The 22,928-nt window shown below is 38.9% G+C and overlaps 1 protein-coding gene and 1 long non-coding RNA gene across 3 annotated transcripts in view; one reads left to right on the top strand and one right to left on the bottom strand.

Moving 5' to 3' along the window:
• Window positions 1-22,928, top strand: part of LOC145470193 (uncharacterized) — a 370,979-nt gene that overhangs the window by 235,272 nt on the left and 112,779 nt on the right. The window lies entirely within an intron of this gene.
• On the bottom strand, window positions 14,408-21,969 carry LOC145470110 (GFP-like fluorescent chromoprotein cFP484). The gene is made up of 4 exons (XM_081453944.1): window positions 21,743-21,969; window positions 16,371-16,589; window positions 15,277-15,486; window positions 14,408-14,887 (listed from the first exon to the last, which is right to left on the bottom strand). Exons 1-4 carry the CDS (start codon window positions 21,865-21,867, stop codon window positions 14,743-14,745), a joined length of 699 nt encoding a protein of 232 aa, XP_081310070.1. The 5' UTR covers window positions 21,868-21,969; the 3' UTR covers window positions 14,408-14,742.

Raw genomic sequence — 22,928 nt, 5'->3', positions numbered from 1 at the left:
TACGCCTATTTCTCGAGAACCACTCGTTAGAATTTCACGAAATTTGGCAGGAAAATACTTTACGAAATAAGTAACTGGAGTATTGAAAATAATTGAACTTTAACAAAGGAAATTCTAGATATTCCAGTGAACCTTCACAACAAGGAATAATTAAAGATCTCTCTGTTAAATTATTAGCAAAATGGTGTTAACTTGTGAGAATCGTTACAAGCTTGTTGCATGCAAATTATAAAGAAAATCTAATGACTAGATTTTCTACAAATAAACAAAACCGATTTTAAAGGCCTAACCATCAAAAAACCAAAGTTTGTGTTGTTAACTTGCTTGCTGCCATTTGTGGTGACCGAGAGATGAAGGGTGTTAGAGAAAAAGGTGAATGAAACACAGGTATCAAAAACTGTGTTCAGCCACCTTGTCATAAAAATAGACAAGGATCAGAGCCCCTAAATCATAGCTGAATTGCTTTGACTGTTTGATGAAAAGGAGTTGTATGGTCATTATTGAAGGTTTGAGCATATTTACAGGGTGCAAAGAAGGGGGATCTGAGGGCACACTCCCACATGAAAAATTGAATATTCAGGACTTCAGGAATTTTATTTCAGGCATTATAGCAGGCCTTTTGCACTTGAAGATGCTGTCATCACAACACCCACATTCAAATAGAAATACACAAAGCCTGTGTAAGTTACTCAAGGGGGTTCAGCTATATTTAGCAACCAAATTCTTACAAGGAGTTTAATTCCTGCTGCAGGGTACCTAGCATAGCATGGGGGGGGGGGGGGGGGGTGTCTGGGAAGATTTTAAAGCTTCAGACAGGGTTCGTACCCTTTCCAGAAAAAAATTTCCAGGACTTTTCCAGGACTCAGATTGATTTTTCCAGGACTCTAAAATTCACATTATCCCTTTCACTCCCGAGATCTCAATGTTAATTCTCCTTACTGTCTGCCATACATTTCTTTTTTTTTACTTGAGTTTAACAGATTTCCAGAACTTTCCAGGACCAGTAGCCTTTTTCCAGGACTTTCCAGATTTTCCAGGACCCGTACAAACCCTGTTCAGAACCCGAGGAATGCTATTTAGGTATTCTGGCATAAACTTTGCACTATATAGATGCTATCATGAAATACCTGTAAAAAAAAAACGACGGAACAAAATTAAATACAGTCGAACCTCCCGTAAGCAACCACCCAAAATGTCAAGCCTTAGTGGTTGCTTACAGGAGGTGGTTGCTTACGAGAGCTTCGACCATATTGGGTCAAAATTTCGGATCATTAGCATATGTAACTGCAGAGACTTACCCCATGTTTTAAATGTTTTATTCATGTCATTTTAGGAAAGAATCCGGTACTTTCAAATGAGAAATTTCAGTCTCTTGTACTACACAGGCATACAATAATGATACAGCATCAGATTATCGAATTTAGGCTCTATTATTTGTGAAGTGGTCGCGGTCGCTTAAGAGGTGGTTGCTTACAAGAGGTTCCAAATATAGTGCTTTGACTTTGAAACTTTTTGTAATCTGGAGAACTGGTTGCCGAGGAGAGTAGGTCACGCCCGAAGGTTCAACTAGACCTGTATTCAAGTTAAAAGAGACAAAAGCTGACATTTCTCTGTTTTATCAAAAAGAAGTTATTTGTGTAAGTTGAGCTATATTTAGCAACCAACGCTATAATCTTTCTGGTTACCACTTCTCTGGGTTCCCCTTTTTGATGTTTCTGTTCTCCACTCCCACTGTTTGAGCAAAAGCAGGATATAATTTCCATCCCCACAAGAAGGTGCATAAATTATAAAAATACTTACAAATGAATTAAAATCTCAGTCATTTCCAAAACTTGTGTTATTTTTGGAGTCACAACACAAAGTTCAAGTTGCTATTCAGATTAGCAATTATTCTCAGCACCTTGAATTGCTAAGTTTTGCATTTAATTTACACAAGTCACACAATGTAAATTACGCACACACACCAAAAAAGCTTTTCATTCAGTTTGATTGGCTTATACCTTTCCTTAACACAATCGTGATCGTCTCTTTGCCACACTAGTAGACACTTAACAGAATAGCCATAATTTGTAAGATGAAAAAAAAAAAAAAAAATTCTGGCATTTTCCCTGAAGCATGGATCTGCTGTTGCCCTGGAGACAATAATTTGCCAACTTGAAACATAAAGGAACAACTCTGAACAAGTAAGTACATCAAGTAAACCGTACGACTATAAAGCTAGAAAATGACGTAAATGTGATAAACGAAAGGTTTTAAACTGACCTTGACGACATGATGGCTTGTTACCAAACAAGTTGTAGCCCACTTGGTTTACCACCTAGCTCTGAAAAAACTTTCGAGAATGAATCGGCGAGAAAGGGAATTAAATCTTACTTTAACACGAACAAGTTCTCTTCCTTCAAACACATTTATTTTTACTACTTATAACCAGGCATACTTTTTTTTCTTGTCCTCCGCAACATCAACCGCTGTGATCTGCTTCGCAATCCAACAGGTGGCTGGACGTTCGACTACATATGGAGATCTAGAACTTTACGAAGCCGTTTTCGAAGACTAAGAGCCGCAGCAGACCCAAACTTTAACAAAGAAAACCTTATCCTCTGGCGTATATGGATGATACTTAACCTCCGACATTTTGCTTTGCCATTTCTCTGAACTTCCATGACATACTTCAAACTGTAGCGCTTATTAAATTCCAGATAACACGAAACGATCGACCGTACAATATCACCACCTTTGCAACTGTCCTGAACAATCTTCCTAACTTCCTAAGTACCGCGTATTTGTCGCGAAAGAACTTCGCCTGTTCACTAAATAAATCAAAAACTCTCTCACTTGATCTCTTTATCTATATTACGGACAGACTGCTACAATGTTTTACCGATCCGAACTCGCTGGCACAAGAGTCCAGTTAAACCTTGAATGTTTCTGCCAACTCAACAGAAACTCTTTCAAGTACAACCTCCTCTCTTAATGCTTTTCCCTTGACGCAAATCTTCTTTTTCATCTTGCCCGAGAACTTCTTCCCTCTAGACGCCATTTTGAACAGGTTTGTTTTGCTAGAGATTCACGCGAGGAGTTCGCGAAGAGCGCGCTATGCAGAATTTCCTTGTATGGGCAAAAATTAGAAGAGTGATTTTCATTGGTCGGAAATAATCTGCAGCATAGTTTAAAACAGATAAGGGAAGTTAAACGCTTCAAGGTGATATGCTTCTGGTGAGAGTAATTGTGTACAAAATTAACCTGGTTATTTTCAGATATGATCTGGCCACATAATTGATGTCTTATAATAAATTTTCATAACGCGGGAATATTGCGCGGTCATATATAAAAAAAAGACTTCGAATGAACCCGTCATCGGTCGTTAAAAACGGACACAAAACGAGATGTCCCTCTGAGTTAGAAGATATGGTGTCTCTCTGACGCATTTGTGCGAAATCGAGCCAGTTTCCAATCGAATTTGCCTTGAGGAGTTAAAGAAGGCGCGTGGGTTTTCTTTTCACGGGAAGGGAAACAAAGGAGCTGCCCTGACTATACATTTGGATTGGTTTTCGCTTAAACCATAAAACAGTTGTTGAAAACCAAACGAAATCGCCAGCCGCGATTGATTTATACGTGAATTCATTCACCCAAGAACGACGGAGAGAACCAGAAAGTGTTTTCAGCTTGCGCTGCCCGTGACCAACCTCCCAGAGCATCGAATCAAGACAACAGCTTCAAAACTCGACAAGTCAAACGCACCAAGTTAAGTCTTCCGATTAATATTCTATTTATATCATAACTTACACCCATTGTCATGCTTTTAGATTGTATGGGGTCTAGATAGCTACTAAAATGTTAAATCACTATTTTCATTCGTGGGTTAGACCCTAGACTGAAGTCCATGGTACACTAGTTTTCTGAAAGACGAATCCAGATATATAGTAAAATCACCATATAGCCACACATTATAAATCCGCTCTGGTTTTCCCACGCAAACGTCCTCGCAGTATTTCTACGTTACCGGGTGCTACAGGATATTTTACCAAAACCACATTATTTTTCAGTAATGCGTGACACTATAGGAAACAAAAACAACAACAAAATCGTCATTTTTCCCTCGCTCATTCATATCATACGAACATGTCACATATCCTTTCTGGTTCACCCAGGCTGAAGTCCATGCAATACAGTTGCTGAGCGCTTCGGGATATGTAACAAAATCGTCATAGTTATTTTTCCGTCGTGCGTGACATTATGGGAAAATGTTACATATCCTTTTCTGGTTCACCCAGGCTGAAGTCCATGCAATACAGTTGCTGAGTGCTTCGGGATATGTAACAAAATCGTGATATTGATTTTTCCGTCGTACGTGACATTATAGGAATCTGTTCCTTGTCTGGTTCACCCAGGCTGAAGTCCATGCAATACAGTTGCTGAGTACTTCGGGATATGTAACAAAATCGTCATAGTTATTTTTCCGTCGTGCATGACATTATAGGAACATGTTACATATCCTTTCTGGTTCATCCAGGCTGACGTCCATGCAATACAGCTCTTGAGTACTTCGGGATATGTAACAAAATCGTCATAGTTATTTTTCCGTCGTGCATGACATTATAGGAACATGTTACATATCCTTTCTGGTTCATCCAGGCTGACGTCCATGCAATACAGTTGCTGAATACTTCGGGATATGTAACAAAATCGTCATAGTTATTTTTCCGTCGTGCGTGACATTATAGGAACATGTTACATATCCTTTTCTGGTTCACCTATGCTGAAGTCCATGCAATACAGTTGCTGAGTACTTCGGGATATGTAACAAAATCGTGATATTGATTTTTCCGTCGTGCATGACATTATAGGAACATGTTACATATCCTTTTCTGGTTCACCCAGGCTGAAGTCCATGCAATACAGTTGCTGAGTGCTTCGGGATATATAACAAAATCGTCATAGTTATTTCACCGTCGTGCATGACATTATAGGAAAATGTTACATATCCTTTTCTGGTTCACCCAGGCTGAAGTCCATGCAATACAGTTGCTGAGTGCTTCGGGATATGTAACAAAATCGTGATATTGATTTTTCCGTCGTACGTGACATTATAGGAATCTGTTACTTATCCTTTTCTGGTTCACCCAGGCTGAAGTCCATGCAATACAGTTGCTGAGTACTTCGGGATATGTAACAAAATCGTGATAGTTATTTTTCCGTCGTGCATGACATTATAGGAACATGTTACATATCCTTTCTGGTTCATCCAGGCTGACGTCCAGGCAATACAGTTGCTGAGTACTTCGGGATATGTAACAAAATCGTCATAGTTATTTTTCAGTCGTGCGTGACGTTATAGGAACATGTTACCTATCCTTTTCTGGTTCACCTATGCTGAAGTCCATGCAATACAGTTGCTGAGTACTTCGGGATATGTAACAAAATTGTCACAGTGATTTTTCCGTCGTGCGTGACATTATAGGAACATGTTACATATCCTTTCTGGTTCACCCAGGCTGAAGTCCATGCAATACAGTTGCTGAGCGCTTCGGGATATGTAACAAAATCGTCATAGTTATTTTTCCGTCGTGCGTGACATTATGGGAAAATGTTACATATCCTTTTCTGGTTCACCCAGGCTGAAGTCCATGCAATACAGTTGCTGAGTACTTCGGGATATGTAACAAAATCGTGATATTGATTTTTCCGTCGTACGTGACATTATAGGAATCTGTTCCTTGTCTGGTTCATCCAGGCTAAAGTCCATGCAATATAGTTGCTGAGTACTTCGGGATATGTAACAAAATCGCCACAGTTATTTTTCCGTCGTGCGTGACATTATAGGAACATGTTACATATCCTTTCTGGTTTCAATCAGGTTTCAATCAGGTTTCAATCAGGCTTTCCGCGGAAAATCTGAGAACATTTCTGACTCTCGGGCATTTCTGGGCTGCTGCGCATAGTCACTTCGCTTCCTGAATAACAGTGATAACTGAGATTAGCGAAAACATTTCATCTATACGTGCTCCGTAGCTTTACAAGAGTAAGAAATGTATCAAAAATTCTAAGTTTTAAACTGGCGTTTGCGCCCCAACCTAGAAAACACATTGTTTCAACGTTATTTTTTCTTTTAATCCAAATTCTTCACGTCAGTCGCGCGATTTCCCGTATCGCCGACTATTAAAATGTTTTGTATCTTTCTGACACGATGGAATTGTCTTACAGTAAATATAATTTCACACTTTAGGATTATGACACATTCGTGCAAAACTTGACGCGTTTTGTGGAACATAAACGATCACCGACAGGGATATGATTACACTGGAATGTTGTAAGCCACTGGATATCCCGTGGAGATGTAGGACTAAAAGTTCTACATCTCCACGGGATCCCAGGTCTGTATTTTGGTTGCTAAGAACGTTAACCTGCGTAGCAAGCGTTTTCGTGGGGTTTGGAAGCAAAGAAAGACCGAGGAACGGGATTTTCGGTGTTTTGTCTGCGCGGAAAATGGGGCGAGAACCAAAAAAAAAAGAAAGAGGGGGGTAGGAGAGGGGAGGGAAGGAAACGCTTGCAGACAAACCCCTGGATTTTGAAAACCTCCGTTCGCCAGCGAACGGAGCTCGTGATTGGCTAGGCTAGTCCAATATTATTGACATGTGTCGATCAAAGGTATTTTAATACCTTTGAGTGCCAGACAAAAGGGGAAGACGCGTTCTAAGCTTGGTTACAAAACACTTTAACTTTTCTCGCTGAACGAGGATTTAGTCGTCAGCTTCGACAGTACGGTAGAAATCCTGTAGTGCAATGCCGACGCTTTGGTTTTTCGAAGCCTGCACATTATTGCAGAAGCAAGCGCGACACAATTTGCAGCTGTTCCTTTAATTTTAACCTCACTTTCTTGAATGCCACATGCGCCAAGGACAAGATAATAAACCACGGGACAGAAAATTCGCACTACTGCGTGGGAAAACCTGGTGATTTCGTCTGGCTTGTTACATGGCAACATGTTGTCGTTGGTACTCTGACATTTCATTAGAAGCATTTTTGTTGACAGCATTTAGCACCTCTGGGTACAATTCTGAATGATTTGTTACAGTGTTAGCTGAGGCATGCCAGTTTTTGTCACATATTTGGCTTACCAAAAATTTAGTCGTCTCGTCGCGGGGAGTTCTTACGAGGACATTTTATAAACAACTTTGACTTGGACGCCGCCTAGGGGAAGATTATCTTTATTCAGATACTGGTCAAGATTATCATTATTTCCCCTCTCAGATGTTTGAAGCCTCTCCTGCCCAAATTCCAAAGTTTGCCGGGAAGACTTTCCGTTGTTTGTTTTTGCTGCAGGCGATAACACTCGAACCGATTTGCGGATCTGGCGTTTCCAGCAAACGCTTCTTTACCGGAATTGCCTTTGTGGGAGTTGACTTGCTAATTTTACCTTGTATCGATTCCTGGACGAATGAATACAGTGATCCAAGATTTCGAATTATGCGAGCTCAAGGATTACTAACGCGACTGGAATACTTCTCACACTTTAACTTTCTGGCAGATTTGTGCTAAAACTTCATCCTTGCAGTCCTTCCTTTTAGACGGATTGAGTAGAAATATAGCTTGATTATAAATTACCAAATTTAATTCATCGAGATTTCTCCGTTCCCACCGTGCGCTCGTTGTAAAGTTCATTTTGGTTCAAAGTTCACTTCCGCTACGGAAGGCCGAAGATTTTTTTGGTTAATTTGTGAAAGCCGATGACAGCACGAAATCTCAGTGTGCGCACTCAGTCATGAGAGGCCAAGTGGGCGGTTTTCAAAATCCAGGGGTTTGTCTGCAAGCGTTTCCTTCGTTCCTTCCCCTCCCCCTCCCCCCTCTTTTACTCGCTCCATTTTTAGCGCTGTAATTCTTTGCTCCCGAACCCCACAGAAACGCTTGCTACGCAGGTTATAAGAACATCTGGCTCGTTATGCACCAATATGGCGGCCGGAAAATAGTGTAAACATCTGGAACTTACTTTGGCTATCTAGGCGACTGATTATCAGTACTGATCAAACAAGCATTTACATAAGCCCTTTTCCTAATGCTTTAACTTCTAAAAAGGCTCAAAATCATGGGATAAGTATATATTTTTCGACAAACTCGATCATAGCCTTGTGTCACGCACCGAAGCACGCTACAGAGCTGTAAAATTGTAAACAGATATAAATATACCGCCTCTTGTGCCTGATGAGGACAAAAACTTTGGTGACTCTTTCGTTTTGGATTTTAGAAAGTGATGACGTCACGTGAAAACGATCTATAGAAATTGAAACACCACATTTTAACTATCATTTTAAGATAATATCTGAAAGGGCAACATATGAGCGACTAAAAAAATCAGTTCTCTGAGTTACAGTTGGATGGGTAAACGGTGCCGCTAAACTGATGGATGTTCCTAAATTACCAGCGTCATTAACCTGCTGTTCCCCTTGTTCTTTGATTGGTCTTAGCTCTGTTACCTGAAAACTAGGTGCCCTACTGCGTATACCCAGGCAATCGTTATACTGAGAAGCACTATACTGCAATTGAGCGAAATGTTTTGGATTTGAAGTCGTTCGAAATTCAATCGAATCAATGTGCTTGCGGAGGGGTTTGCAGGTTTGCCATTTGCAAGCTATTCTACCTTTCATTGGATTTGTTTGGAATCGATAAACAGGTTATTACTCGTTTGCAGGCCTTTAGGGCGTGATATGAGTCAAGGTCTTTATATCAATCTATAAACGTTTCATTCTATCTTCGCCTTTAGCCCGCGTTTCTCAAGCGAGCGAAGGTTGTCCGTGTCGCGTGCATCCCTCGCGTTCAGAAAATACGCAAAATGTAATGTGTTGAAAGGTGCCTATTTGTTTGAATCTACTGTTGAAACAAGGAACTCTTGAATTTTGATATTGCTGCTGCCTCCACTTTACCGGTACAAGACATATAACCCTCGCAATAAATCAGTTTCCCAACAAAGAACCTTTGATCTTTAGACGTTTTCTTTTGTATTATTTTGTATTACTTTTACAAGATTTTTCAATTTTTTTTTGCGATCGTATACTCCCTCCTGATGAAAACACCGTAGCCCTCCTATCAGATTTGTTTATGTGCAGTAGCCTGTAATTCTATGTCTTATCATAATGGATATTGCTAATGAAAAGTGTGGAATGCGAGCAGATAATAATTTTAATAGCAAGTTATAATTTCAATCTTTAATCTTTAGTCTTTAATCATTATTTATACACTGTAAAAACATCAGGTAGAAAAAATTACATAATAATGACTAAAAATCCAAATCCTAACATTATATTAACTTACATTAATATGTCACTTAAGAAAAATCCTGATTTCCATGAACGCCGTGTTTAAAAATTATGGTAGAGAAGGCGTTTAAATTATTTTAGCTAAAACTCTTGCATTTCAACTTTTGTTTGTTGGTAATATTAGAAATTCCTTGACTACAAAAGTATTTAAATGTAACAGCAACTCAGTTTGATCTAAGTTTTACAACAGTAGTGATACTACTATTTATACTATGCCCTTGGCATAGTATAAAATAGTTATGCATCGTTCTTTCGCGGCAAAAAGGGCTCGTGTGTAATTACTCGTGGGATATTCCAAGGTATACTGGCACTCAAAAGCGTGGTCAAGCAATAATGGTTCAAGAATGGCGCACATGTACCGTAAGAATGGCCTCTACCGTATACATCACGAGAATCAAATATTTTGAACCCCATATCAACATTACATTAGATAGAGACACTAATACATCTCACAGTTAATATAAAATTGGTGTAGTTTTGAGATAACAGTGATTCAAAGGCTCTTTGTAAAGAGGTACAGTACTTTTATCCCTCTATTGCAGACTCCTGATGTACAGTACTTGTGTAACTTTCAAACCGTAGTATCTGAATGCAACTTATTTCCAATATTTACCATTTAAATGACGTCATTAGCAGAAGTAATTCCTTGTTTGTTGTTATTAATTGTTTTAGTTGATATTCGAAGTTGTTGTCTTGGAAAATGGCCGTCAATGACCTTCACTCGGGTGAACAGAAAGTTCCCTAAAACACTAACAATTTCATGCCAGATCTCCTTAAAAGGAATTTTTTTTTAGTTTTTCTCGCTCGACGGCAGTGAGACCCACCTGAGACAAATTGGGAGTAAAGGCCAGCAATATATGCCTTGGCAGTTCTGGTCAAAGCCTCAATAATACTCCTACTTGTTCACTGTACAGAGTTGCCAATTTCATATTCAACAGTTACACAATTGGTAACATCTCAGTTCTATTCCTTTCAATCTTCTTCAAATAACAATAATTCCTTGGCGAACGATATGTTGTTATTCTCCATATGGAGATTTCAAGCAGTTCCCGTCTCCATTACAGGGAAATTAGGTTTTTCAAAAGGCCAATTTCGGTCCAGTTCTAGTTTTATCTCAGTGACCGATCTATTCTTCGGTGGAAAATGGTTATTTCAGGGAAACAATAGTGATACCATGTGGTTGATTATATGTTGCAAGTATTGAATGAACGGCAGAAGGGCGTATAGTGTCACAGCTCAACTGTGAGAACTTTCGTCTCTCAAAAACTGCGATTACAAATTAAAATAATTAAATTCCGTGGTGGATTATGTGTTGTTGGTCAAAAAAAAAAGCTTATTGTCACCATGGGACCAGAAAATTATCTTTTTAGGAGGACTTACCGTTGCTTCCGAGAGCCAAACATTCTGGTATGGAAAGTGGTTATTTTAAGGTAGTAATATCTTATCATTTCATGTGGGAAGATTTAATTATTAAGCACTGGACGAACACACAAGCTTAATGTTTTATGTCTTCTTAACGTCAAATCCAGCTAACACAAATAATTAAATTCCTGGGTGGAAGATTCGTTGTTCAGATTTTTAAAACGACACGTACTGTTACCATCGCACGGAATTTTTTTTTTTTTTTTTTTTTTTTTTTTTGTGAGTGTGTGTGTGCACAAGATTCGTTTCAACTTGGGTTTGGGAATGCCAGAACATTTTTTGGTTGGGGAACTTCTTTTTATTGATCTCAAGACTCCCAAAATTTCTGTTTTTGAAACGAATTTCCAGGTTTTCTCATTCGGCGAACATTTTTCAATAAGTAAATATTTAGAAGCCTACCCTACCTAATGTTGTTGAGTATGCGCTGTTCCAATCTTCACAGATGCAAGCAAGTTCTGGCCATTGTAATATAAGTTTCAATCATAATATTTTCCAATTTGCAACTGTCAAATTCGTATGTTTTTGTTATCATGTTTAGAATTTCTTAAAAGGAGACAAAGTCACAGATAATATTCAATTCAGTTCTAAAGAGCTAGCCTGTTACGAAGGTTGTTAATTACTGATCGTGGAAGAAGACTGGTTTCAGGCAACAGTATCGAAGGAGAAGACTCTAGCGAGCGCAGTAAGTTTTATTGTTTGTAGATTTTACATTGTTACCAGCCTTAGCCAACTGGAAGAAACATTTTTCGTTTGAGACCAGGAGCCATAATCGGGGACGGAGACCGTAAGCCCGCGCCATTTCTAATATTGGGGTTGTCCCCATGATATGGGACAATAATTCTATTTTAAGAACAAATTGCGCCATCGCCTGCGGCACACGCGCGTACATGCTGCGAGGATTTTTGCGGATGTCGCGCGGGCGAAATGGCGTCCAAAATTCCCGATCGCATTTACGTCTGTTGGAATTTTGCTTAAGTATTTTCGTTGTAAGCTGCTCCAGTTTGAGTGAAGTAAGATAGTGTCGAATTTAGGTATGTTCCGCTTTAAGCTTAGATATATATATCGCTGACCAAGTTGTGTTCCGACGGATGCTTCTTTTACATGAGATGTACGTACATTACTCCACTTTAAATTTCACATATGTTGAAGATTAACAGCTTTTCCATTACACAGCAAAAAACTAGCTGGATATATTTAGATATAGCAGAGCTTCGGGACTTCATAGTTTCCTGGCTCCTCTTGCCACACACTTGCGAGGAATTTGCCAGTCTATCGCGACCAAAAAGTAAAACAAAATAATTGTTAGTTTGAGTTTCGCCTGAATTGTAAGGAACGCTTGATGTTTCATCAAAGCCCAATAACTTTACGTTCGTAGATACCGCTCAGTTTTATTCGTATAAAAATCCAGTAAATTCTCTGTTGTCGATGAATGAGAGCGCCCGCCGATGCGTGTTTCGTACAGTCAGTAAACATGACAAATTGTACTTCCGCCGCACTTTCGTCTGAAAGCGTACATCGAACTCAAACAATAACTCTATAGTTTTTAAATATGTTTAAGATTGATAAATGTTTGAGAACATATTAAAAGCTAAGCTGAAAATATGCGAATAAAGCAGAAATAATCAGCAAAGTTACGATGACACTTTCTTTAATCAACTTCGAATAACGATTTCGATTTTGTTGATCGAGTTATCAAAACTCCTCGTCTATTTTCATTTTCGCAGTGTAAAACTTCACTATACTTATGTTGAAGAAATACACATGATGTTAGTAGCCTTTTTTGCGTTCGTGAAATTTGTTGCAGCATCTCAGCACAAAAGATAACGAAAGAAATCTTTGTCAAGATTTGTTGACAATTAAAAACACCGACTCGGACTTGAAAGTGCACGAGCTGCACTATGCAAATGAGCTAATTGTACGCGTCAGACTTTCCTCTCAAAAACTTTTGCAAACTCACCAAACAAGCAGAAACAATAAAAAACCATCAAAACAGGTTTTGCTTTTGATTAACCATTGTCTGAGAAACTCACAAATTAACTCGATACCAGAGTAGAGAGCTTTTTTTTGCTATATTCTTAAGTCAGAACAAACGCAAAAACATACGCGTAAGCTTACAACTAGCGCGAGCAGATCTTATTATTCATTCCCAGCGGGAGATTGAAGTCTTGTTTTCGACCCTGAAAATCCCACCTTTTCCATTAGCTCAGAGCATAAAACTACATATAAGCGCCCTGGTTCGTATTCCCTGCCTTATTCCCTGCCATCGCTGTGAAAAATACGCAAGATAATCTCTCAAGGTCTCTCAACTCTCACCATTAGATCACGCAACGTGACAACATCCACGCGAGAGCCCCCGACATGTGCGTGGATCCGCGCGGATATATGACGTCAGGATGGCGCAATTTGTTCTAAAAATAGAAAAATTGTCCCATATCATAGGTGCGCGCGGATCCCAAGACTTACGGTCTCCGTCCCCGATTATGGCTCCTGTTGAGACTCGTTGCTTTTTTTTAAATTTTTTTTTTCTCGCAGAACAGTAAAACTAGCTTCCTTAAAATATTTTAGATGGCTAGACGAGAGCCGAAACCATATACTAATAAACTCAACATCTAAATCTCCCGTTAAAAATGAGTTAACATTTTTTTTCACTCTTGGAATTTTGTTTATGACAAAACTCTAGACCAAAGAGGACTCGAGAAAGGACCGCCATGTTAAGCCGCCAGCACTCAAAGTCCCAAATTTTGTTGTCACTAAGAAAATTACCATATAAAACCCCAACCGGCCACCTGTATAAAGCGGCCCGGTTACCTTTAAGTCGTCCCGATAAGGGTTTTCTAACGCCTTAACCCCAGTAAGAGGCTAGCCAAAATTCAATACACTTAGAAGGAAACTGAAGAAAGCAAATAGCGGTTACGAACATCACAAATAGACGAGCATGGTCTAAAAAGCTTAACTGTATTATTAAATTGACGTTTCGTTTGTAGTTTGGCTTTGTTTTAGAAAAGGCAATGACAGAAAAGAGTTCGAAATAGAAAGTGACCACCGTCGTCTTCAAGTGATTCCATGTTGCTTTATTTGCATTTGAATAAGCGGACGTTTCCACTAAGCCTCGCAAATGCCTATTTATCTGCCAGCCACTATTAAGCAGACACCTACCATCAGTCCGAGCATGCAGCTCAAATAGAGGTTCGGCTGTATACATCGTTACTGATTCAAATAAAATGATAAAGATCACTACAAGTAAACTTATCATTTTTAATAGCCTAATATGAATGTATTGCATGTCCGACCATGTAAAAACTGCGTACCTATTCTTAATTGAGTTTAACAGCGTTTCTTGTTCGGCGTGTCACTAAAAGTTTCTGCTTATATTTCACCTTTTTATTTAATTTAAATAAAAAATGCCGACATCTATTCAGTCTTCCATTTCTCACTCGTATACAAATAATTGGTATGATTGATAATACACACTTCAAGATAAGATTTTAGCGTCTTATCGTAATTGTGTATGTTCATGCGTGTGAATGGTCATCGGCTGAATAAACCCTTCAAAAAAGATGTCTTCATTACATATTTCAACAGCACGAGCTTGAACGTATTTGCCATGTGTGGTCTTAATAAAATAACATTTTGTAAGAGTGGACTGGCTGCAACATCAGATTTCAGACTGTTTTCGTGAATTAATGAGAATATACTGTCATCGATAACAAGTGCTAAAATAAAAGGACAAACGATTGAATTGTTAATTACATTAACCGCAGACCTCACTCTTCCACACGCCAAGACTCTACGATAAGAAAACTTCACAAAACCTGGCTTTGACAACAAGTTTATTTTCACCAAAGTTCTCTTATTTGGATCTGTATACAAGTGAGTTTAAAAGTCAATCCTCGTAATGTCACCCCGCAACAACGAGAACAACACAAAACCTTTAATTGGAAGTATCTAATACTAATCCGAGTAAATGACATTTATCTTCTTATTGTCGTTCTGGCTTTTTATTAAGCCTTTACTTGGCTTGACTCGACAGCGTAGAACAGCGAGCTACGGCGTTCTCATACAGCTTAACTTTGTTGTAGTCCTTGTCATGGCTCAAAATCTCAATGCGGTGGTCAATATAGTGATAGTCTGGCAGCTGGACAGCCTTCTTCGCTCTGCAATGGAGCAAACAAACTCCGATCAGTAACAGTGGGCATAATGCATAAGCATGTGACAATGAGAATACTGTATTATGAGTGAAAACCTCTAACACTGATAGATGCCAGCTTGCAATGTTTCCTCGAATCACAAAAGACAATTTTATTCCCTCCTAAATAAAGTTGTGTGTTGCTACTGGATCTTGCCGTTGAGATCCAGGTACTTTTGGTGTAGTATCCTAAGAAATCCCCATTATGGACATTAAATGTAGAGCAAACGGGGTTAAGGTCACTGATTCTACTAAGATAGCGCTAGCGTTCACTAACAATTGCTTATATCTTGATAACGTTTCGTCGTTTACTTCTTATTCTGTGTCGCTAAATTCCTTAAATACATTAAAACTCACTTGTAAGTACTTCTGAAGTCACATCGGTAATGGTCGCCGCCTCCAAGCAACAGAGTCATGTTTACATCACCCTTCAGCACTCCATCACGCACATACATTTTCTCAGTGGATGGCTCCCATTTCACGGTCTTCTTCTGCATAACTGGACCGTCGGAAGGAAAGTTCAAACCGTGAAATCGAATTTCATAGAAAAAGCAGTCGTCTTGCATTCTGATGAAAGAGATGTCACACATAAATACTCAGTAGTGTTGCCATTACCACTTAAAAAAAAGAACATTAAACTTGTGGTTTAAAATATTTCAGAATGACACTTTCGACTAGTAAAAACAACAACAACAGCAACAACATCAATGCAGTATAGTAACAGTTGATTTTTGAATAAACTTCAAAAAATGATAATGAACAGATCAAAAAAGGTGCTTACATGCAGTAATATTATGAGAACGAAACAAATGTTAAGTTGCTGGAACACAATATTATACTTTTATCTCCGCAGGAGGTTAGCTTTATTTAGTTGCAGGTCCCCCACCTTTCAAAAATTTTTGTGAAGAAAAGACGTTGAGGCTTGGCAATGAAAATTCTGTTCGCGTTTTTTGTGTTGTTTGCGACACAAATTATTCCTTTAATTAAAAGCACCGATGCTATGGAACCACAACGCCTTGGGCATCACTGGCATTGATAAACCTCAGATAAAGTTTTGGATAAACCCGTTCTCCAAAGAAAAAGGTTTGACTGCGTGTCATGTGTTTATAGAAGGTCTCTTAAAGGGGAGGGGGGGGGGGGGAGTTGATCGGGTTAAAAGTAAAGCCGTTTTGACGTCCGACTTAACTTAGCACAAGTGAAAGCTATGACGTTAATCTGTTCGAATCCATTGCCTATGAATCAATCCTAAATTCTCGCAGAAAATCTGTCTTTGAATATTTAGCACAAAACCGTGGCAAAAGAAATGCTATTTTTCATTAGAATTCTGTTTGAACGTTTCGATTCGTTTCCAGAACTCTCTATTTTCCATTTCCCCATAAGCACTGCGTTTGCCCCCCAATACATTAGCTATTTTTGTGAAATGCTCTTGGGAATATGCAGACCTCCCTTACCTGATGTCGCTTGAGACAGTGCAAATGCCCCCGTCTTCGTAAGTCATGCTTCGTTCCCAGGAATACCCCTGCGGAAAAGTCTGCTTGAAATAGTCTGCTATATCATGTGGATATTTGGTGAATACCCTGTTGCCGTATTGGAATGCTGATGTCAAGATGTCGTAAGCAAAAGGCAGAGGTCCGCCTTCTTTGACTGTAAGGTCTATGGTCTGTGTTCCCCTAAAACACAAACAAGGAACCAGCTTAGACGAAAATATTCTGTTAATACATGTATGCAATGCAGTCTGACACCTATAAACTCCTGTGAAGTAATGTTAGCAGATGTCTACTTGGTTTAATCGACATGGCCAACACTATTGAAATTTTAAGCTTTAATCATTTTCGCGAGACAGCATCCTGTTTCTATAGATTTAGCGGGTGGCGAATATGGTCCTTGAATTTCCCAGGTCTCGCAGATTCGTGTTTTAGCGGTTATGTGCGTCTTGCAGTCACGACTTTTATAGGAAACTATCTCAGAGTCTCGATTTTTCGCAAGGCCGGCTAAGGGTCTCGAAGTTCCGATTCGATCTTCTCTCCGTTTTGTAAACGACGTCTTCTCGTCACTTGATATCGAATTTCAATGAATTAAGCAACTTACAAATTTCCGAGAAAAAGTTAATCTTAACTTCTCCTAAATTGTCTGAATTCAGCAAAAAGTTACAAGACCTACCGCAACGTCCGTTTCGGCGCCAGAAGAACAGTTATTTTGTTTTAGGATATCATGCATAACGTAGTGTGTTTTAATCGAATCTCCAGTTCCAGCCAGTTTGAAGAAACTGGCTAAAAGGCTGTACAAGCTCATTCTAGCTCTCAACGGCGGCTTTCAACTAAATCTGGGGATCGCATTTTACTCAAGAGTCTGAACGTCTCGCACTCGCACTGTGAAGTCTCAGTCTCGCAATCTAAAAAGTCACAATGTTTCGGGCTCGCAGAGAAAAACGCTTGTTTCGGCGCCGTCTCGCAAAGTCTCGCATTTACCATTCAGCATCCCTAATTAAGCAAGCGATTAATTTGGTTTCCGACATTGAGGGTCTGACCTCTAACACTGAAAAGCGCAGGATTGTTTATTTCTTAGTAAATTTTTGGTGGCTTCCTTTTTTTCTTCTTCTTTCTCTTTATTTGTGCAAATCAAAATCAACTGACAACGTTTCTTTAAATCTAGGAGAATGCCACATAAAAGCATTGTCTTTATTGTCCATATTCATTTGCATCCGAGTTCACAAAATTGCACGTTTGCCCCCGTAAAGATAACAGTGTGTTCACCGTTTGGGTCTCTGGTTGCCCGCTTTTTTCAATAATGTGCACTTTTTCAGTTCTTACTTTGACATAAATGTTAAGCCAACGACCTCTTAAAGAAAAGAAAAGCTAAGAAAAAATAAATAAATAAATAAACATTAGAAACCAGGCGAAAAACACGCGATAAACTAGAATTGGTAGGTTTAAAAGCTTTAAGAATGCCTGACTGTTAGGATCGAGAAACGCCGGTCAACGACCCATTTGGCAAATCGCTCATATTTTGCCCAAAGATACCGTTAGGTGACCTTATTCTAAAGATCATATTATAAGGTTTCAGCGAATTTTTATTTTTCAGAAATTCGCGAAAATTTGAAAGCGCGGTCAAAGTGCGGTTTTTCGTGTAATAAAATGACCGAAATAAGGTGCGAGGACGAAGCGCTGCTAAAGTCTTAAAATAACTTCAGTTGACTTCAAACTTCACACAAATGTGGAACAACCACTCTAATTTATTCCTCGTTTTAAACTAATCTCAGATATGTTGATATAGTGGTTTTCCAAACCATTTTAAAAACACCTATGAAGCGTGTGAAAAATAACAGCAAAATATAGGTCATGTTTAACAGCATAAAAATGCATCTGGTACCTCACTTTCCCATTATTTTACTTTACAGCCTTAAAATATCATTATCAAACATACGCCACGCCAAGTCTCATGCTCGAACTCGCAGTATTTCCCTTTGAGAAAAGCGAAAATCTATGTCAATGTGTTGGGCGCAAATAACACAGTAATTATACACGAACAAGAGACAAATCAATTTCAATGGCGAAAGTAAAAGGCTATCATTAACTAAAATCCCGTCAATTCACTGCTATCAGTAGAAACATAACGTCCACTACATAAAAACTGTTTTTAGACGTTTTCGATCGAAACATTGCGCGTTAACTTTGCTTAATTTCCTGTCCGCCGTCATGTCTAGTTTGTCATCGTGTGTATTTCCTTTATGTAAACAACACTGTGAATGGTTGTCATAACAAACGCAAAAAGATTTTCTGGAACTTCCATGTTTTCGATTCTCCAAAACGCTTTAAGTTCGTTAAGACACAATAATGGGTCAACTTGGAATGCTGTTTAGCATTAAGGACGTTAAAGGACTGTAAATTATTCGAGTTGAAATATCTTGAAGCAAATCAAAATCGCGCCCTTACGCCAATTGCTAAACAGCCGATCTCCGTTCAAGTTCAAGAAGTCGAGAGGTTAATCCGACGATGTATTACCGGTACAACAACAAAATCAAACCGAGGTCATCAAAAGTGTAAGTTTAAAAGTGTAGTGGCAAGTTCGAAATAAATTTCGCCTATATAAATTGGAAACAAGAAGTGAAACGGTCTGACCCGAAACAAATAAACGAGATATTGATACGACTAATTTAATCCGAAAACGTTACAGAAAACATACCTAAAAGCCGTCGATTACTTGTTGGCGCGCATATTGCATTGACCATGGACAGGTGGAAAAGCATTTAAACCGGAAAAGCCTGTTGCACATTATAAGTTAGCGTTGTCCAACACGTAATCGGTCTGGTTGTAATGCTAATCGTATTTGATAGAATCTCAAGTTTTCTTTCGACACATACATACTGTGGTGGTTACATACTACTAGATGGGCGTGGCCGGGAGCCACGAGTCAAGTCAGGCAACTCGCGAAGGTTAACCGAGAAGAGTGGTAGTGAACCACTGGTGGAAGGACTGCAGATTGTCCCTACGCCTTACCCTAATAGGCCTCTGTGTTATTCTAATGAACTGATGCTGTTACAATGATACTATTTAGCTTTATGAACATGCTAATGGTCAAGGGTTTCTTCTGCAGTATAACAGATAATCTAATGTACTTTTTTTCCGATACTGCGCGCAGGCGCAGTGCAACAGTGCCTTAACAAACTAATCACTCTAGAACATCTGAAAACATAGATCTCGCGAACAGCTTACTTTCCTTAAAATAGTTTTTCACAAAGAACTACTTATTAATTCCGGGAGTACACCCCCCCCCCCCCCCCTTCCCCGACTGAAGCTACAACTAAGAGCCATTCAAGAACAAGAAATAATTGCTCCTGGATAGGAGAGCTTTAAAAAGCGCATTTTAATCTACTGTCACTACTTTAAACTTGTAATTGCCAAATGTTTAACATTTGCGCGAGGGCAGTGAAAGCGTGACTGGGCTGCTGGAAGGGTTGTGTGACAACTTTTACTGAGTCTCGAATATCAGCCATGCAGCATGGTTGCCGATATAATAAAAACAGATTCATGAGGCCCCTGATTCTTACAGCAGAAAGCTTGGCCTCTTTAAGGCAATGTGGAGTGGTATTGATGGGAATCGACGGCTTTTAGGTATGGTTTCTGTAACGTTTTCGGATTAAATTAGTCGTATCAATATCTCGTTTATTTGTTTCGGGTCCGACCGTTTCACTTCTTGTTTCCAATTTATATAGGCGAAATTTATTTCGAACTTGCCACTACACTTTTAAACTTACACTTTTGATGACCTCGGTTTGATTTTGTTGTTGTACCGGTAATACATCGCCGGATTAACCTCTCGACTTCTTGAACTTGAACGGAGATCGGCTGTTTAGCAATTGGCGTAAGGGCGCGATTTTGATTTGCTTCAAGATATTTCAACTCGAATAATTTACAGTCCTTTAACGTCCTTAATGCTAAACAGCATTCCAAGTTGACCCATTATTGTGTCTTAACGAACTTAAAGCGTTTTGGAGAATCGAAAACATGGAAGTTCCAGAAAATCTCTTTGCGTTTGTTATGACAACCATTCACACTGTTGTTTACATAAAGGAAATACACACGATGACAAACTAGACATGACGGCGGACAGGAAATTAAGCAAAGTTAACGCGCAATATTTCGATCGAAAACGTCTAAAAACAGTTTTTATGTAGTGGACATTATGTTTCTACTGATAGCAGTGAATTGACGGGATTTTAGTTAATGATAGCCTTTTACTTTCGCCATTGAAATTGATTTGTCTCTTGTTCGTGTATAATTACTGTGTTATTTGCGCCCAACACATTGACATAGATTTTCGCTTTTCTCAAAGGGAAATACTGCGAGTTCGAGCATGAGACTTGGCGTGGCGTATGTTTGATAATGATATTTTAAGGCTGTAAAGTAAAATAATGGGAAAGTGAGGTACCAGATGCATTTTTATGCTGTTAAACATGACCTGTATTTTGCTGTTATTTTTCACACGCTTCATGGGTGTTTTTAAAATGGTTTGGAAAACCACTATATCAACATATCTGAGATTAGTTTAAAACGAGGAATAAATTAGAGTGGTTTTTCCACATTTGCGTGAAGTTTGAAGTCAATTGAAGTTATTTTAAGACTTTAGCAGCGCTTCGTCCTCGCACCTTATTTCGGTCATTTTATTACACGAAAAACCGCACTTTGACCGCGCTTTCAAATTTTCGCGAATTTCTGAAAAATAAAAATTCGCTGAAACCTTATAATATGATTTTTAGAATAAGGTCACCTAAGGGTATCTTTGGGCAAAATATGAGCGATTTGCCAAATGGGTCGTTGACCGGAGTTTCTCGATCCTAACAGTCAGCCATTCTTAACACGTACGGTTATGGCTTGATCACGCCCCACTGTGCTGGGTGTGTCCTTCAATCTAATACAATCCCGCACTGAATTGAATGAAGCGTTTATTTTCAGGTAAAGTTTTTCCAGCTTAGAAACACATAGCAAATAGAGCGTACGAATTAAGTGGCATATATACCAGAAGAAAACAAAACTTTTAGAATCTTTGATCAATTCTTGGCAAAGTCTAAAATTCTTGATCTCAGTATATTCTTAGTTCATCGTCTTAACGGTCATAAGATCAAATAAAGGGAAGATAGACTCTTTATCTGCTGTTCTAGAATGGAGAAGAACGGCTTTGGGCGAATCTCCGTAGTAAATCTCGCTCATTAGAAAAGCCTGCGAAAAACATCTATTTTCTTAATTTAGCCACTGTTCGAAGTAATTAATGCAAAGTGACCGTAAACCTGAACGCAACAAATAGACATTTTTAAAGTTTTACTTACTCGAAAGGCTTGCCTTTTCCATCCCCTTCAATAACGAACTTGTGCCCATTTACAGCGCCTTCCATACGCAGCTTGATCTTCATGTCTGGTTTAACCACACTCTGAGGAATAAGATTGGGGTGCATGAGTCTGAGATCAGTAACCAATTTAAAACAAAACAAAACAAAATAAAACAAAACAATAAAATAGTAGAGTAATTCATCATGATCTGTGCAACACTTACCATGATGGTAGACGTAAAGTAAGATGTGTGCCTTATACAGCTCTCGTTTTTTGATCTACTCTCTTCGAAATCTCCGAGGTGAATGGGACCTCAACAGAGAGAGTGCTACTTTAAACCTGAATGTCACACCTGAAATGCCCTTTTAAAAAACAATTATAAGTCGGGAACCCTTTGTAACAAAGCTGACTAAAGACAAACGACCCGTATTAAAATTACCCTGGAATTAAATAAAGTAAAGTAACTTTTTTTCATTATCTTGAACTTCATATTTGTTAATTTACCTATTCAATAATGTAGTTACCATATGGTATCGAAAGCGCAGTCATTTTGACGTATAATCTGCGCCTCTCCACATGGCTACTAAACATTCGTAAGTTTATCGAGTAACTTAGAGGAAAGAATAAAATATGATTTCATTTTTTCTCCTTGCATGATTTTGCCCTGCAAAGAGTGAACACTAAAACTATTTCTAGAATGTCAAAGTCGACCTTGGCCTGTGATAAAGTCAATCCGGTCGCGACAAAAGTCGACCCGCCAAGGTTTTCATTTCTTCCTAAAATAAACAAAACCTTTCGCAATTATAATTCTTGACTGGTGCTTGTTTCGTATGGCTTTCACAAAACTTGTGTAAGGCAGTAAACGCCTGCCCCCGGGGAGGAATCCCATATAAAGAGGACGAGGGTGCTCGTGGTACCTTTTAGGGGTTATAATAGTGGTTTTGGTACCTAGCTCTTAGAGTGTTCGGCCTCAAAAGGTCCACAGCGGGAGCTTTTTCGGTACCTTTTGGGGTATTGAGCCGAAGAAACATGACAGAAGATAATGTGTTACGTGAGAATTGGTACCTCTTAGGGGAGAAATAATTTCAAGCCATTGTTACAAAACAGGATCTTGGTACCTTTTAGGGCTTCTTTTCTAAATTTATGACGAGGATCTCATTTTTTTTTTTCCTATCAGGTGAAGTCC

The sequence above is a fragment of the Orbicella franksi genome, chromosome 15, assembly GCF_964199315.1.
Source record: "Orbicella franksi chromosome 15, jaOrbFran1.1, whole genome shotgun sequence".
Taxonomy (NCBI): Eukaryota; Metazoa; Cnidaria; class Anthozoa; order Scleractinia; family Merulinidae; genus Orbicella; species Orbicella franksi.
Note: the sequence above shows the minus strand (reverse complement) of the source record. Positions and strands in the feature narration are given on the sequence as shown.

Excerpts from the sequence above, each read along its gene's own strand:
- LOC145470110 (XM_081453944.1), bottom strand. The coding sequence starts at position 21,867 with ATGCACCCCAATCTTATTCCTCAGAGTGTGGTTAAACCAGACATGAAG. Across the intron at positions 15,487-16,370 it reads ACTGTCTCAAGCGACATCAG|AATGCAAGACGACTGCTTTT; the intron begins GTAAGGGAGGTC and ends CTCTTTCATCAG. Across the intron at positions 14,888-15,276 it reads GACTTCAGAAGTACTTACAA|AGCGAAGAAGGCTGTCCAGC; the intron begins GTGAGTTTTAAT and ends GCTCCATTGCAG.